The 12,007-nt window shown below is 45.6% G+C and overlaps 1 protein-coding gene across 2 annotated transcripts in view; it reads right to left on the reverse strand.

Annotated features, from left to right (window-relative positions):
- DNMT3L (DNA methyltransferase 3 like) overlaps window positions 1-12,007 on the reverse strand; it is a 232,382-nt gene that overhangs the window by 48,899 nt on the left and 171,476 nt on the right. For both annotated transcript variants that reach the window (XM_030204938.1, XM_030204937.1), the window contains one exon: window positions 9,998-10,140. In XM_030204938.1, coding sequence (XP_030060798.1) covers window positions 9,998-10,140 — 143 coding nt within the window. The remainder of the gene's footprint in view (window positions 1-9,997; window positions 10,141-12,007) is intronic.

Here is a 12,007-nt window from a genome sequence, read left to right on the forward strand (position 1 = left end):
AAAACACAACAAATGTCACTCAGGACCTACAGAGCAATTCTACCATACCATAAGCAGTAACTTCTACAAGTCACACAAGGGTGTACCTAGGAAAAGACAGCATCTTAAACATTGCAGTGAGCACTAGAACATCAATAAACCTATTGTAAAACCAAACCAGCCAGAATAGTACAGATCGTCAATCCTGCACAGTCAATGCCAACAGAAAACCATCCCCCCAATATTCAGAACGGCTGCTGATCAGTTAAATAGCTCTTAACCAGCTATCTGCCAATCAGCAGGGGGATAACATGATTATCCCCTGCAAAATACCCACAGTTAGCGGCTATCTGCCGATTTTTAAACCAGGTTTCGTGGCCATATTTGGCTGCGTTTGGCTGATTTATTTCCATATATTTTATTATTTTCATACATAAACACGCCAGAGTATAAAACATTTCTAATACAACCATCTTGCTAAACAGATTTCCAAATCAGTTTCACATTGCTGGTTTGCGTTTGGCTGATTTAAAGATAACCAGCTAAGTCTGAATATTGACTTAACCAGTTATCTTTACACCAGGCGAAAATAAAATGGATATTCAATGCTGGTCATTGGAAATGGCCTGGCATTGAATATCAGGGCTTAGCGCCAACCACTGGAATTAGCCAGTCTAACTCCTGTGCCTGAATATCAGTCCCCCATGTCTTTTTCACAGACACAGATACAAGACTGATAACGTGTATAGAGGTAATTAATTCCACTCCCTGGCAATTTCATAAGGAAGTGTCGATTCTAGCTCCCTGAGACAACGAATATTGAAATTTTTGGTAATGCCTAGAATTACTCTTATAATTTTTGTCAAGTATAATAATAAATATCATGTATTATGGAACCAATCCATGAAGTATCAAAAGGCAAAGCAACAAAGTTTGATTATTAAACTGGCAACCAGTGGAGACTATGCTTTCAAATTCAGAAGTTCTAAAAATCAGATGGGCCACAATATTTTGCATCGTCTGCAGGTGTCACCACATCTCCATTGACAACCAACATAAATAATATTGCAGTAATCTAAGTGCGTTATCAAATAAGGTCTGGACAATCAATTGGAAAACTCCTGGTTGAAAGCAAGATCTTATGCGCTTTAATTTCCATAATAGGTTTTTTTTTTTAAGGTTTATTTATATTTATTGAGTATTAACATAGCATACAACAATGAAAGCAAACACACAATACAAATACTTCCAACTGAAAATATCAAAACTCTTTGTTTATTGCTACTCTTTAACCCCTTTGTATGTCCCCCTTCCCCTTCCCCCCACCCTCCCCCCTAAACAACTGGCAAGGTAGGGTCGGGCTGCGCCAACCACTCAGTATATGGATCCCAAACATGATGATACACTATTAGGCGACCTTGTCGCATTGCTGTTAGCTTAGACATCAGCTGGATAGTCCAGTTTTCGTAGGATCACTCGTAGTCCAATTTCCATAATAGTTTAAACATCTTGGATGAATATGATGGTCAAAAGTAAAAAAATTATCCTGGAGTTCCTTTCCCTTTCTAAATTAGTTTGTAAACTGCCTTGAACACTTACTTATTAGGGGATATATTAAGTGCCATGTAAACAATAAACAATGCTTTTCCTTCTCAGAGTGAGTTTGCAGGATGTGGGGGGGAGGTGGTGACTATGGCAAAACTGGTAGTAGCTGCAGGCTGCTGGTTAAGCTGTACAGGAGCTGCAATGGTGACAGCAGCAACAGTGCAGTATTGAGACAGGAAGGAGAAGGTTGTGCCACAGCTGTAGAAAAGGTAACAAGCCTGAGGAAGGGTAGCTTGTGCTAATGGTGGCCCCTTTACTAGAGGCCAGTGGGGGTAGCTGAGGCGTACAGTCAGCCTGCAGTTGCTGCCCAGGCCCAAGGAAGAGTACAAGGAGCAGTGTGCAGCCACCAGATCAACATTCTGGGGAAGGGGGAGCCTTAACCAGGGTGAGACCAGGCTGCTGGCATTGGCATTTAAAAAGGAGATAGAGCAGCTTTTAAACTAGAAACTAGGGGAAGGCCGACAGGTGTTCAAGTGTTTGGTTCAGAACAAGGTATCTGTCAAAGATATCACCAAAACAGGGAAGATAGGGTATCCTGATAGCGAGGTTGCAATAGAGACCATAGTAGACCAGGTGTCTTTAAATAGAAAGCAAATAGATTTTTAAGATTGCAAATTATCACTGTCAACTGATGAGCAAGATGTTAATAGGAACAACAAACATAGTTTGAAGTGCCTATATGCAAATGCCAGAAACCTAAGAAATGGAATATATTGCACTAATTCTCTCGGATGAGGGAAAGGTGAATAGTGGAGTGCCTCAGGGATTGGTGCTGGGGCCTATTCTGTTCAATATATTTGTGAGTGACATTGCCGAAGGGTTAGAAGTTAAAGTTTGCCTTTTTGCAGATGACACCAAGATTTGTAACAGAGTGGACACCCCGGAGGGAGTGGAAAACATGAAAAAAGACCTGCAGAAGCTAGAAGAATGGTTTAATGTTTGGCAATTAAAATTCAATGCAAAGAAATGCAAACTGATGCACTTAGGGAGTAGAAATCTACGACAGACCTATGTGTTAGGCGGTGAGAGTGTGATATGTACAGATGGGGAGAGGGATCGTGGGGTGATAGTATCTGAGGATCTGAAGGCTACGAAACAGTATGACAAGGCGGTGGCCATAGCCAGAAGGTTGCTAGGCTGTATAGACAGAGGCGTGACCAGCAGAAGGAAGGAGGTGTTGATGTCCCTGTACAAGTCGTTGGTGAGGCCCCACCTGGAGTATTGTTCAGTTTTGGAGGTCATATCTTGTTAAGGATGTAAAAGAAATTGAAGTGGTGCAAAGAAAAGCTACAAAAATAGTATGAGGAGAGACTTGCTGACCTGAACATGTATACCCTGGAGGAAAGGAGAAACAGGGGTGATGTGATACAGACGTTCAAATATTTGAAAGGTATTAATCCGCAAACGAACCTACTACTACTTAACATTTCTAGAGCGCTACTAGGGTTACGCAGCGCTGTACAATTTAACAAAGAGAGACAGTCCCTGCTCAAAGAGCTTACAATCTAATAGACAAGTGAACGGTTGGGTCCGATAGGGGCAGTCAAATTGGGGCAGTCTGGATTCACTGAACGGTAAGGGTTAGGTGCCAAACGCAGCATTGAAGAGGTGGGCTTTAAGCAAAGACCTTGAAGACGGGCAGGGAGGGGGCTTAGCGTAAGGGTTCAGGAAGGTTGTTCCAAGCATAGGGTGAGGCGAGGCAGAATGAGCGGAGCCTGGAGTTGGCGGTGGTGGAGAAGGGTACTGAGAGGAGGGATTTATCCTGTGAACGGAGGTTACGGGCGGGAACGTAAGGGGAGATGAGGGTAGAAAGATAGTGAGGGGCAGCAGACTGAGTGCATTTGTAGGTAAGAAGGAGAAGCTTGAATTGAATGCAGTATCTGATCGGAAGCCAGTGAAGTGACCTGAGGAGAGGGGTGATATGAGTATATCGGTTCTGGCAGAATATGAGACGTGCAGCAGAGTTCTGAACAGACTGAAGGGGGGATAGATGGCTAAGTGGGAGGCCGGTGAGGAGTAAGTTGCAGTAGTCCAGGCGAGAGGTAATGAGAGCGTGGACGAGAGTTCGGGTGGTGTGTTCAGAGAGGAAAGGGCGAATTTTGCTGATGTTAAAGAGGAAGAAGCGACAGGTCTTGGCTTTCTGCTGGATATGCGCAGAGAAGGAGAGAGAGGAGTCAAAGATGACTCCGAGGTTGCGGGCAGATGAGACGGAATCTGTTCCAGAGATAGGAAGGCGGTAGAACTAGAGGACATGAAATGAGGTTGAAGGGGGGCAGACTCAAGAAAAATGTCAGGAAGTATTTTTTCACGGAGAGAGTGGTGGATACTTGGAATGCCCTCCCGCGGGAGGTGGTGGAGATGAAAACGGTAATGGAATTCAAAAATGCGTGGGATCAACATAAAGGAATCCTGTTTAGAAGGAATGGATCCTCAGAAGCTTAGCGGAGATTGGGTGACAGCACCGGTGGTTGGGAGGCGGGGCTAGTACTGGGCAGACTTCTACGGTCTGTGCCCTGAAAATGGTAGATACAAATCAAGGTCAGGTATACATATAAAGTAGTGCATATGGGTTTATCTTGTTGGGCAGACTGGATGGACCGTACAGGTCTTTTTCTGCCGTCACCTACTAAGTTACTATGTAGAGAAAAATTAAACTTAACCCCTAAAAAGTCAGACTCTGCATACAATGCAACACCACAGAAAGAAACAGTGATAGTGTTGTATGTCCCCTAGTACTGTGCAAAGTATAACTCCCCCCACCCCCGTTTACTAAGCCACATTAGCGGCTGCCGTGCGCTAATGCTGATACAGTCCTTTCACTTTGAATGGGCTGTGTCGGCATTGCCACAAGGCTTAGTAAACAGGGGAGAAAGATAGCAGATGTAAACTTGAAAAAACTAACAAATACCAAACACCACTTTACAAATTAATAAATAGAAATAAAACAAATATGGAAAATACAATACCATTTTACTGGATTAATATATTTAGGTTTCAGAGGCCAGGGCTGTTCACCGATTAAAATTTTTAATTGCATGGTTAATTGCGATTAAAATTTTTAATTGCATGATTGATCGCATAAAGTGTTCCCCTCGCATTTTCACCTGTATAGTGCAAAATACAGACTGCAAATGTAAATTCTCAAAACTGATACATTGTACTTCAGTTACTAAAATGAAAATAAAAATTTCTCGTACCTTTGTTGTCCGGTGATTTTATTTTTCTAATCATCTTATTCCCTGTCTCTGGTTCTGTTCCTCTATCTGTGCTCTGAACTCCTTGTGACCATGGGCAAGTCACTTAACCTTCCATTACCCCAGGTACAAAAAAAAAAAACTTAAGATTGTAAGCTCTCTAGGGACAGAGGAAGTACCTGCATATAATGTGTACAGCGCTGTGTACGTCTAGTAGCGCTACAGAAATTATTATTATTATTAGTAGTAGTAGTATTTTCAGGGCCTCCTCTCTCCTCACTATTTCTTTTCTCTCCTCCTCTCTTCTTCACTTCTTCCCCTATAATATCTTTCACATTCAACTTTCTGCCATTTTTCTTCCTCCTTATATCTGTCTTGTTTCTATCCTTTCCTTTCTCCTGTAACCATGGGCACCATCTCCTCTCTCCTTCTATCTGTCCTCCCCTCCTTGGGCACCATCTCCTCCGGTCTCTCCTTCCACCCAGTGGGCACCATCTCCTTTCTTCTCTCCTTTTTCCTTCCTCTCTATGGGCACCATCTCCCTTCTCTTCCTCTCTATAGGCAGCATCTCATCTCATTACTTCCGTTCCTATCCTCTCCACTTGCACAATCTCCTTTCCCCTACCCCCGGGAGCGCCTGCAGCTTTTTCTTTCCAGCTGCCACACATTCTCTCCTAACCCCCCCCCCCCCCCCCCGTGATTCTCTCAGACTCTTCCTCTCTCCTGCATATATTTTTCTCTCTTACCGCTCTCCCCCTCCCTCCCCAATGTTCCTGCAGCTTGTTCTCTCCTGTCCACCGCACACCCACCCACTGGCAGCCTTTCCTCTGCTGCCACCGGACTTCTCTGGCATCTCATTCCACTGTCCCCCTGCTGCACATGGCCCTGCAAACTTGACTTGTACACATGGAGGGGTATAATCGAAAGGGGCGCCCAAGTTTTCCTGAGGACGTCCTCACAGGACGTCCCGGCAAAGGGGTGGGGAAACCCGTATTATCGAAACAAGATGGCCGTCCATCTTTCGTTTCAATAATACGGTCGGGGATGCCAAATTCTGGAAATTTAGGTCGACCTTAAAGATGGTTGCCCCCGATTTTCGCCGATAATGGAAACCGAGGACGCCCATCTCAGAAACGACCAAATCCAAGCCATTTGGTCTTGGGAGGAGCCAGCATTCGCAGTACACTGGTCCCCCTGACACGCCAGGACACCAACCGGGCACCCTAGGGGGCACTGTAGTGGACTTCAGAAAAAGCTCCCAGGTGCATAGCCCCCCCAACCCCCCCCCCCCCCACCACAACTGTACACCACTACCATAGCCCTTAGGGATGAAGGGGGCACCTAGATGTGGCTACAGTGGGTTTCTGGTGGGTTTTGGAGGGCTCGCTGTTTCCTCCTCAAGTGTAACAGGTAGGGGGGATGGGCCTGGGTCCATCTGCCTGAAGTGCACTGCACCCACTAAAACTGCTCCAGGGACCTGCATACTGCTGTCATGGAGCTGGGTATGACATTTGAGGCTGGCATAGAGACTGGCAAAAAATATTTAAAAAGTTTTTTTTTAGGGTGGGAGGGGGTTGGTGACCACTGGGGGAGTAATGGGATGTCATCCCCGATTCCCTCCGGTGGTCATCTGGTCAGTTTGGGCACATTTTTGAGGCTTGGTCGTATGAAAAAAAATGGACCAAGTCGCCCAAGTGCTCGTCAGTGACGCCCTTCTTTTTTCCATTATCGGTCGAGGATGCCCATGTGTTAGGCATGCCCCAGTCCCGCTTTCGACACGCCCCCATGAACTTTGGTCGTCCCCGCGACAGAAAGCAGTTGAGGACGCCCAAAATTGGCTTTCGATTATGCCGATTTGGGCGACCCTGGGAGGACAACCATCTCCCGATTTGTGTTAAAAGATGGGCGCCCTTCTCTTTCAAAAATAAGCCTGATAGTGGCATTAACTACACGATGCTCCACTTCTCTCTGTGACCGTGTCACGGTTGTGGCCGTGCTCCGTGTCTATACTCACCTCTCCTCCAGTGACCAGGCTCTATGGCTGCTTTTTCCCTGTTTCTCAATCATGTTGCGGAGATCATTCCAGTCCTATTCTGATGTTCCAGCATTCAAGCCTCACTCTGGTGTTCCTATAGCCAAGCCTCACTCTGGTGTTCCTGCAGCCAAGCCTCATTCTTAGTTGTGACATTATTAGTAAAGTCCTTTATAAAGCACCTTGGAACGTTCATGCTTTGCCTTTGCAAAAGAGGTCTCCAGATGAGTTTTTGTCTGTGTGTGTTTGTTGCACTCCCAGAATGCTCTTGCTTTGTCTTTGGTCTGTAATCTTGCTTCAGTCCAGTCCCGCTTGTCTAGTCCTGCCTGTTTTCAGCTTCAATTTAAGTCCTGCTTGTTCCAGTCCTGCCTGTTTTCAGCTTCAATTTAAGTCCTGCTTGTTCCAGTCCGGCCTGTCTTCAGCTTCAGTTCCAGTTCTGCTTGTTCCAGTCCGGCCTGTCTTCAGCTTCAGTTCCAGCCTTGGTTGTTTCAGTCCAGCCAGTCCTTTCAGCTTCAGTTCCACTCCTGCTTGTATCAGTCAGGGGTGTAGCTGCTATGAGGCCCCTGTAGATTTGGGCCTGGACCCCCCCTGCCGGTGAACCTCTCAACCCCCCCTCCCGCCAATCCGCCGCCTGCTACCTTTGCTGGCGGGGGACCCCAAACCCGCCAGCCGAAGTCTTCTTCACTTGGTTTCTTCTGACTGAGTCTGACGTCCTGCACGTTGTACGTACAGGACGTCAGACTCAGTCAGAAGAAACCAAAAGAAGGAAGAAGACTTTGGCTGGTGGGGGTTGGGGTCCCTCGTCAGCAAAGGTAGGTGACGGCAACAGCGGGCGGGGGGTCGAGAGGGTCATCAGCGGGGAGGGGGGGGTCAAAGTTGTTGGAGGTGTCGGTAATGGCGGGCGGGGGGGAGGTGTTGGCAATGGGGGGGGGGGCTAAAATGTGCCCCCTCTCCTCAGCTCTGGACCCCCCTACCGTTGAAGTCTGGCTACACCCCTGGTATCAGTCCTGTCTGTTTTCAGCTTCCCTCCTTGTTTGGGTAGTTTTCCTGCTGCTGCCGTTCGCCAGCAGTGGCCCAAGGGCTCACTATTCCTGAATCAGTGTAACAAGGCAAGTTCGGAGGGTTGCGGGTGGGATGAGATGCCAGAGCGCAGGGTGGCAAGGGAGAAAAGGCTGCTGGTGTACAGCTGCAGTAGGAGACAACAAGCTGCAGGTGTATCAGGGAGGAAGAAGGGCGGTGGTAGGAGAGAACAGCATGATGCGATTAATCAAGTTAAAATTATTAATGCTAGTTAAAAATTTTAACACTTTAAATGAACTGCCCAATTTATAAACACTTATTAACACAGTTACAATACTACTTATCCTAAAGCAAAAAAAGAAAAAAATATATTTTATCTACCTTTGCTGTTTCTGGTTTCTGCTTTCCTCATCTTCTCCTTACTCTCCCCCTTTTATCCAGCATCTGCCCTCTCTCTTCCCACCCAGCATCTGCCTTCTCTCTCTCCCTGCCATCCAGTGTCTGCCGTCTCTCTCTCTCTGCCCCCTCCATTCAGCATCTGCCCTCTCTTTCTCTTCCATCCACTGTCTGCCTTCTCTCTCCTTCTGCCCCTTCCAACCACTATCTGCCCTCTCTCCCTTCCATCCAGCATCTGCCCTCTGTCTCTGCCTCTTTCATCACCATCTGCCCTCTCCCAACCACTGTCTGCCCTCTCTGTCTCTGTCCCTTCCATTCACCATCTGCCCTTTCTCTCTCTCTTTCTGCTCCTTTCATCCACCATCTGCCCTTTCTCTCCTATCCATCCAGGGTCTACCCTCTCTCTCTCTTTCTGCTCCTTTCATCCATCATCTGCCCTTTCTCTCCCTTCCATCCAGGGACTGCACTCCCTCTCTCTCTCCCTTTTTCCATCCACTGTGTACCCTCTCTCTTCCCCTTCTTATATCCAGCATTTGACCTCCCTCTCTGCCCCTTCTTCCATCCAGCATCTGCCCTCTCTCTCTGCCCCTTCTTCCATCCACCGTCTGCCCTCTCTCTCTCTTCCCTTTCTTCCATCCACCATCTGCCCTTTCTCTCTCTGCCCCTTCTTCCATCCACTGTGTGCCCTGTTTCTCTCCCTTCCATCCAGTGTCCCCTCTCTATCCTTTTTACCAGAGCTAACCCCACCCCCACCTCTGCTGCTGCTCCCACTGCAAACTAGCAGCAAAAAAATCAAAACATTTTTAAAAAATGCCAAAAAGGTCATGGGGCCTTACCCACCTGCGGCTGCTAGCTTTGCTCCAGAACAGAACTGGAAGTGACATCAAAAGGGTGGGATCGGCAACCACGGGTAATGCAGACCCTGCAATCTTCCTAATTTTGTTTGTCACCACCGCTGCTAGTCTGCAGGAGGAAACATAGCAGTGGTGGTGGCTGGAAATAGGTTTGGGACCGGCCAGAGGAGAGGCAGCAGTGGCGGCCCAAATAAAGGGACTGGAGCAGCGGGAGCAGAGCACCCCCTTTTGATTTACACCTGGGGTGACCTGCCCCCATCGCCCTACCCTTGGTATGCCACTGAGTAGTTTAACGTATATTTTTTTGGTGTAAGCTGTAATTCACTCCGTTTGTGGGAGGTCTTTTTTTTTTAAATTGTAATCTGCATTGAATCCTAACAGAAAAAATGTGGAATATAAGACATTTTACAGTACAGTAGTATAGTATAGGATATGAAGCACAATACTTTTACTGATTTCTGCAGTACTGCTGCCTATTCTCTGATTAGTTGTTTCTCTTGCTCATCTCATATTAGTGGTGGCCATTGTGCCTGCTCCCCAGCTGCTACATGACTGAAGGATGCCACAAGTGATCTAGGAGACAGTAAAGATTGATACTAGCTATGGATTAATAAGAACAAGAAGACTGGTTCTTCTAGCAACAGTGGCAGGTGATTGTCTCTAGCAGTTCAGGCTGCCTTTTCCATGTGCCCTCAGTAGGCTTCCATGTAGTCTTGGTTGAAAATCACAGTTTTTACATCACCCTAGTATTTTATGTCACTACTTCTTCCTCTGCCAGAACTACTAGCCTGCCTTTCAATGCCACCCTTTCCCTGTGAAATGTTTAAAAAAAATCATAACTTTTCTCTTGCACTGTAATTCCTCAGTGCTGTCAGCACGGTCTGAGTTTCTAAAGCCCCACAGTGCAGTTCTTGTACCTCAAGGAATCGAAATGTCGCTGCATCTTTAACTTCTTCATCCAGCACCAGATTATCCACAAACATCCAGAAGAAGCATTTTGGATTATTGGCTTGTGGCTGCACATAGCTCAAAATGCGGTAATACTGATAAAAATACCAATCTGTAGTAGGATAGAAGAACATATATAAAACCGTAGTTACTGGCCACAAAGAATACCCTGCTGCTCACAAAGGTAATAGTACATCTGTCACCAAGGATATAAACATAGTATCTTGTAGATGTTTTCAGAGATTGACAGTGCAGTTTTATTTTGGGAGTTCTGGGTTAGAAACTGTGCAGCCTTGAGCAAGGTTGCCTAAAAAATGGGAAAGATGCCTCAAAGAATCAGGACAGAATGAAATCAGACAGGTACATCTCTAACAATGATAATGGCTTAAAGTTATAGGAAGACTGTTCAGCAGCAGCAACTACCATCTTCAATATTTTCTTAGTGGCTTAATATAGCTGTTATCGGGACAATTTTGCCTATCTACTGTTGCTTTGCTCTCTCTCCATCCCTCCACTATATGGATATCAGGGCAGTTAGATGTTGTCACGAAACGCCTAGCCATCTGCCTGGGCTACCCCCACGACCATTTAGAGGGTCTATCCCCAGCACAGCTGAGGTCCGCTTGCTGCTTCTGCTCTACACTAGTACCCTCCTCCCACCGACTGGGTCCCAACTGCCTCTGGGCGAGTCTCCCGTTCTCCAATTATACCTAGTAATTTCTAGGTTACTGGGGGCCACACTCCCAGTGGTCCCACAATTCCCAGAAAGCACTTACAGACCCAACACACAAACCACCAGGATTCTTAGTCAGTCCAGAAAAGCAGAGGCAATAAACTAAAAATGTTTATTGTCATGAAAAATCTGAACAATGAACAGAAAAAATGCAATCAGCAAAACAATAACAGGTAACTGAAATATGAATCAATTATAAAACTAACTAAACATTTGTTTACTATCTAAATAGTACCTGAGGAGATCAGGACATATAGCTGTTCACAGGGCCTCAGCAAAGAGATCCTTCTCTCTTTTCTCCCTGGCTAAGACTGGAGAAAAAGCCAGTACATCCTAACTGAATTTTGAGCTTCTGGGCCAATCAGATCCCAAAACAAGTTTTACAAAATAGCTGGCCACATCACTGCAGGTTAACTCTTATCTGAGTTATCTGTAACAGTTTTAAAAATAAACAAGCACCACCTGCTGGCCAAACTAGAAATACACCAAGAAATAATACAGTTTTACAGGCTTAAAACCCACAGTTTTGTCACAGACGTATTTTAAGCCCATTATTACACATACAGAAGCTGAAAACACGCAGATAGCAAAGTTACATATTAAATGGTGGCTGCAAAACACAGAACTTCTTTTGAAAACTGACCCCATATGCTTTATCTCTTATACATAAGTACTGCCATACTGGGACAGACCGAAGATCCATCAAGTCCAGCATCCTGTTTCTTACAGTGGCCAATCCAGGCCACAAGTACCTGGCAAGATCCCAAAAAGTACAATATATTTTATGCTGCGTATCCTAGTAATAAGCAGTGGATTTTCACCAAATCCATTTTAATAATGGTCTATGGACCTTTCCTTTAGGAAGTCATCCAAACCTACATTCTCTGGCAACAAATTCCAGAGTTTAATTACACATTGAGTGAAGAAAAATTCTCTCAGATTTGTTTTAAATTTACTACTTTGTAGTTTCATCGCGTGCCCATAGTCCTAGTATTTTTGGAAAGAGTAAACAAGCGATTCAAGTCTACCCGTTCCACTCCACTCATTATTTTATAGACCTCTATCATTTCTCCCCTCAGCTGTCTTTTCTCAAAGCTGAAGATCCCTAGCCGCTTCAGCCTTTCCTCATAGGGAAATCTTCCCATCCCTTTTATCATTTTCGTCGCCATTCTCTGTACTTTTTCTAATTCCACTATATCTTTTTTGAGATGCGGTGACCAGAATTGAACACAATACTCAAGGTGCG

This window comes from Microcaecilia unicolor, chromosome 5 (assembly GCF_901765095.1).
Source record: "Microcaecilia unicolor chromosome 5, aMicUni1.1, whole genome shotgun sequence".
Lineage (NCBI taxonomy): Eukaryota > Metazoa > Chordata > Amphibia > Gymnophiona > Siphonopidae > Microcaecilia > Microcaecilia unicolor.